The sequence below is a fragment of the Zalophus californianus genome, chromosome 1 (genome assembly GCF_009762305.2).
Source record: "Zalophus californianus isolate mZalCal1 chromosome 1, mZalCal1.pri.v2, whole genome shotgun sequence".
NCBI classification, from domain to species: Eukaryota; Metazoa; Chordata; class Mammalia; order Carnivora; family Otariidae; genus Zalophus; species Zalophus californianus.
The window spans coordinates 10,972,696-10,978,079 of NC_045595.1; the positions used below are offsets into that span (position 1 = coordinate 10,972,696).

General features: G+C 42.9%; 2 protein-coding genes across 2 annotated transcripts; one reads left to right on the plus strand and one right to left on the minus strand.

Annotated features, from left to right (window-relative positions):
• Nucleotides 1-2,210: 2,210 nt before the first annotated feature.
• On the plus strand, nt 2,211-3,146 carry LOC113917348 (olfactory receptor 7A10-like). The gene has a single exon (XM_027585078.1). The coding sequence runs from the start codon at nt 2,313-2,315 to the stop codon at nt 3,144-3,146; it is 834 nt and encodes a 277-aa protein (XP_027440879.1). The 5' UTR covers nt 2,211-2,312.
• Nucleotides 3,147-4,398: 1,252 nt separating this feature from the next.
• LOC113915740 (rRNA-processing protein FCF1 homolog) lies at nt 4,399-5,085 on the minus strand. Its single transcript, XM_035724419.1, has one exon. The coding sequence runs from the start codon at nt 5,083-5,085 to the stop codon at nt 4,489-4,491; it is 597 nt and encodes a 198-aa protein (XP_035580312.1). The 3' UTR covers nt 4,399-4,488.
• Between the last annotated feature and the right edge of the window lie 299 nt (nt 5,086-5,384).

The following is a 5,384-nucleotide window of genomic DNA, read 5'->3' on the forward strand; positions in this document are numbered from 1 at the left end:
CGTGAGTGGGAAGCTGGTGTGGGTCAGGGGAGGCCAGCCAAAAGCTGGAAGCTATGGAATTTGGGGTTCAGTCTCCAGTAGGGAGTCACCTGGAAAGGGTTAAGGTGGAGAGTTCGACAGTAATTTAACTGCAATATAGAAAGAGCATTCTGGGTAAATGTGAATATTGGCTAGAGGGCGCCCCCTGTGGTAGGTGTAGAGATGACAAGGGACTGAAATAAGGCTGTGGAACTGGGGACCCAAGAGGTTGGGAAGCGATGGGGACATTGAAAGAAGAGAAAGTAGCCAGATCTCATCACCAGTGATAAGCATTCATTATCAACAGGTGGGAACTAGGCTAAGGTCTTTTCATATATTCACTAAATCTGTCAACCACCTTAGCAGGAAGGACACCTCGAGACCTCCTATTTGGGGGAGGATATTAACATTTAGGACAGTTTGGTTGGCCCTCCAAATTCAAATAGCAAATATACATAGATCCAAAATTCAAAACCCAAGTTTCTGATTATAAAACTTTTGCATTTTACATCGTTTAGAAAAGTTTTGTTTTTTTTTTTAGCAAATAATCTTTTAAAATCCCCCACTTTTGTTGTACTGTGTGTATTTCTTTTTGTGAATTGTGGGTGTCTTCCCTTTGCTTGTTATTCCGGTGGGATGTTCAATGGGTCAGATGTCTTGATAACATAAAGACATCCCTACTTTTTCTTTTGGAGAAACTGCTTCTTGCTGCTTTATTATTTTGGGCATCAAGGCGCTGTAACTGGGGTTGGAGTGTTGCCAGAACCAAGGACGTTTGCTCCTCCTCACCATCTCTAGGGGCTACCTGAGCTTATTAGATCTGTCTCCCTATTTTTATTCCTCAAAGACTTTGGAACTGATTTTTTGTTTAACTACTGGACACAAAATGATCCTATTCAAAGGGAGACCCATGATTACATGCTCATAGGAGACTTGGCTCCTGGAATTTGGATGCCGTTTTACATTTTTTGGGGAAAGACAGTCTGATATCAGCAGCTTGCCTTGTATCCCTGTTTGCTTTATTATTGTGACTGGAGGTGAGAATAGTGATTTTTCAACCAATAAATGAACAAATGGAAAGCGGAATGGTGAAGGGGAGTGGGAGATACAGGCTTCCAGTTAAGGACTGAATGGGTCAGGGAAATAAAAGGCACAGCCCAGGCAATAGAGTCAATATTATATAACGTTGTGTGGTGACAGTTAGAAACTCCACAGGTGGTGAGCACGGGGTAATGTTTAAACTTGCTGAATCACTGTGTTGTACACCCAAAACTAATGTAACATTGTGAGTCAACCACACTCAAATTTTTTTAAAAATTGATTTTGAAAAAAAGCAAGTCTTTTCTGAGAGCCTTTGCAGGGCTGTTCCCTCTGATGGGCACACACTTCCTCAGATAACCTTGTGTCTCCTTCTGTCTCTTCCTGAGGCCTCTGTGTAAATGTGTGCTGGTTTCACTCATGTGGAGTGTAAGAAACAGCACATAGGATCATAGGGGAAGGGAGGGAAAACTGAATGGGAAGTCATCAGAGAGGGAGAAAAACCATGGGAGACTCTTGACTTTAGGAAACAAACAGCGTTGCTGGAGGGGTGGTGGGTGGGGCGATGGGGTAATTGGTGATGGGTATTAAGGAGGGCATGTGTTGTGATGAGCACTGGGTGTTATACGCAACTGATAAATTATTGAACACTACATCTGAAACTAATAAGTTGGCTAATTGAATTTAAATAAAAAAATGTGTGCTGGCCTACCCAAGCAACCAGTAAAAAATAACACCTCCATGCTCTCTTTCCATTTACTGGCTTTTTCTTCATAGTACAGGTCACCTTCTGATATTCTATCTGATCTTTTATCTGCTTACCTTCTCCATCACTAAACTGTGCAGACTTGTTTCCTGACACCTATATTCTTTGCCTGGAGGTTAGTCAGTACTCAAGTTTATTCCTCAAACGTGTGACAGAATTTCTCATTAAAAGTATAGAATACATGAGTACTTGGGGGAAAGGCCATGTGTGGGATGCCCATTCCTATTCAGAGCTGGGATGGGGGTTCCTGACAGGGGACAATTTCTATAGAAAACTGTGGATATTGACTGTGAATGTAAAATAAAAATAGAATTTCAATGGTATTTGTAATGTTCATTATTGAGAAAATTCGTCATGTTATTTTTTGTTTCCTGGTAGTCGCCTCCACCATGTGGAATCAGGAAATGATTCAGGAATTTCAGAGTTTCTTCTTCTGGGATTATCAGAGAAACCGGAATTGCAGCCAGTCATATTTGGGCTTTTCTTCTCCATGTACCTGATCACTGTGTTTGGAAACCTGCTCATCATCCTGGCCGTCAGCTCAGACTCCCATCTCCACACCCCCATGTACTTCTTCCTCGCCAACCTGTCCTTTGTAGACATCTGTTTCACCTCCACCACCGTCCCCAAGATGCTGTGGAACATCCAGGCTCAGAGCAAAGTCATCACCTATGCCGGCTGCCTCACGCAGATGTACTTTTTCATACTCTTTGCTGGATTCGATGACTTTCTCCTGGCTGTAATGGCCTATGACAGGTTTGTGGCCATCTGTCACCCCCTGCACTACACGGTTATCATGAAACCTTCCTACTGCATACTGCTCGTTCTGGTGGTCTGGGTGATGAGTGTCCTGAATTCCTTATTAGAAAGCTTAACGGTGTTGTTGCTGTCCTTTTGTACAGATGTGGAAATCTCCCACTTTTTCTGTGAAATCAATCAGGTGGTCCAACTGGCCTGTTCTGACACCTTTCTTAACGACATGGTGATGTATTTTGCAACTGTGCTGCTGGTTGGTGGTCCCCTCGCTGGGATCCTTTTCTCTTACTCTAAGATAGTTTCCTCCATATGTGGGATCTCATCAGCTCAGGGCAAGTATAAGGCATTTTCCACCTGTGCATCTCACCTCTCCGTTGTCTCCTTATTTTATTTTACTGTCCTGGGAGTGTACCTTAGCTCTGCTGCTCCCCAGACCTCCCACTCAAGTGCAGTAGCCTCAGTGATGTACACGGTGGTGACGCCCATGCTGAACCCCTTCATCTACAGCCTGAGGAACAGAGACATAAAGAGGGCTCTGAAAAGAATTGTTGGGGTTCCAGTGATGTAAGGGCCCATCGTCCTGGGGCTGAAGAAGGGTCCATGATTGCAAGGCTCACAGCCTCAGAGCCAGGAACTGCTATTTTTCGATCTGACTAGGGAAGTGGAATCTGCACCTTCTATTTATTTCCTGGAATTTCCAATTGTTTGAATTCAACTTTTCCACACATTTAAGTAACTCCCTTTTTAACCTTCTGTTCTATCTGATGTAGACAGTATTCCACTTTGTCCATTTTCATATGTTCCAATGTTTTCCCCAAATTTCAATTACAAGTGCCTGGAAATTTCTGTATCTTACATGGGAACAGTGTTAGAGTCCACATTCTAATTTCTTCAAACTTATTTCATTTCTTTTTTTTCCCCAGCAACAGCAGATGTACTACAATTTTTATTTTTTTAATTTTATTTTATTATGTTATGTTAGTCACCATACAATACATCATTAGTTTTTTTTTTTTAAGATTTTATTTATTTATTTGACAGAGACACAGCGAGAGAGGGAACACAAGCAGGGGGAGTGGGAGAGGGAGAAGCAGGCCTCCGGCGGAGCAGGGAGCCCGATGCGGGGCTCGATGCCAGGACCCTGGGATCATCACCTGAGCCGAAGGCAGACACTTAATGACTGAGCCACCCAGGCACCTCACATCATTAGTTTTTGATGTGGTGATCCACGATTCATTGTTTTCGTATAACACCCAGTGCTCCATGCAGTACGTGCCCTCCTTAATATCCATCACCAGGCTAATTTCATTTCAAATGACATACCATGCCAAGTAAATTTTCCCTAGATTTCCCAAAAGAATAATCATGAGCTGTATTCTTCATATGGAAGAAACTACCTTGGCCACTAAGCCCTTCACATAACTTTTTTGTAGAGGAAAATACAAAACCCCAGTTTTCACCTTGATTCTGTCAGTCTTTTTACATCACTACCTTCACTCCTCTTCCTGAGAATGTGGACTCTAACACTGTTCCCATTAAGTCTCAGGCTACTGACAGCGATGCTCAGACTAGGAAAGCCTGGGCACTCCCCTGCACCCCTGTGCTTCTGGACATTCCCACAGATGCTTCCCTGACCAGAGGCTCTGCTGTGGCTGTACCAGCCCTTGGGTTCTTTTTTTTTTTTTTTTTTAATATGAGCAATCATCTGATTTATAAAAAGATGCAACAATATTTAAAATGATACAAAATATCAATTTCAAAACATCAAAAAGTGAGTGTATTTAACTACAGTCAGCGCATAACAGAGCAAATGAGTAAGAAGAATAATTCATGCTACAGCATATTGCTAATATGAACTGGCAACAGAAAAAGTTGGTAAAGGAAGGCAGAGGAACTCTATCTTTTAAGAATTAGAACCGAGGGGCTCCATAATCATCTGGCATCCGCTCAATGTTGTACCTATGGTTAGAAATGTACATGATGGGAACTCCAGGGATCTTCCGGATTCTTCCTTTAAGGTCCCGGTCAACTGTGGCCACAATGTAACACTTGTGCTGAGTTACTCTCTGTACTAAGCAGTCATCTGCATAGGTTCCTTTGTGTGTGCATGGTAATCGTTCAAATCTTGGATCCTTGGTAATCCTTAGAGCCACTCGATACTTTTGCCCCAGTTTTTCAATTTCAGCCATTACACAGTCAGTTATACAAGGGATACACTTGGCATACAGACAGTCCATCATTGACTGTACTAAGTCAAGTTTCGCTTTAATGGAAAAGTTGATAAAGTTGGTATCAACCAGGATGTGGTAAGGTGGGCCCAGCTGTGTGTTATATTGGAAGAATAAGCAGGAAGGATGTTGAGGGACTTCTCTTTCCTTGAGCGCACTGGGATCTTTCTTTTCTTTCTTTTTAGGTTTTAATCTGTCCTTCTCTTTAAGCCTCTGATCTCGGAGACTAAGCGTTCGCTTCATGGTCGCACACTTTCTGGTTTTCTTTTGCTTCCTCATGTTCACGCCGCGCTCTTGTTTCTTCCGGAATCACCAACCCAGCCCTTGGGTTCTTATTGTGATTGCAAGACATGCCTCAGCAGTGCCCATCAAAGAACTCTAACAAAACCAGGTTTATACTCACAGGTCCTGGAGAGCAGTGTCAGAAAGTGCAGAGGGTCAGAGATTCAGAACAAGAGAGAGAAAGCCAGAACTGGGGGCCCTGCCTTTATTGAGGTCCATGGGCAGAGTGGCTAGGGGTTCCTAGGTTCACTCTTTATTGACCAGTTTAAAACATAAGAGTGAAATTCTGGCAGGGA

Coding starts and splice junctions, on each gene's coding strand:
- LOC113917348 (XM_027585078.1), top strand. CDS start 2,313: ATGTACCTGATCACTGTGTTTGGAAACCTGCTCATCATCCTGGCCGTC.
- LOC113915740 (XM_035724419.1), bottom strand. CDS start 5,085: ATGAGGAAGCAAAAGAAAACCAGAAAGTGTGCGACCATGAAGCGAACG.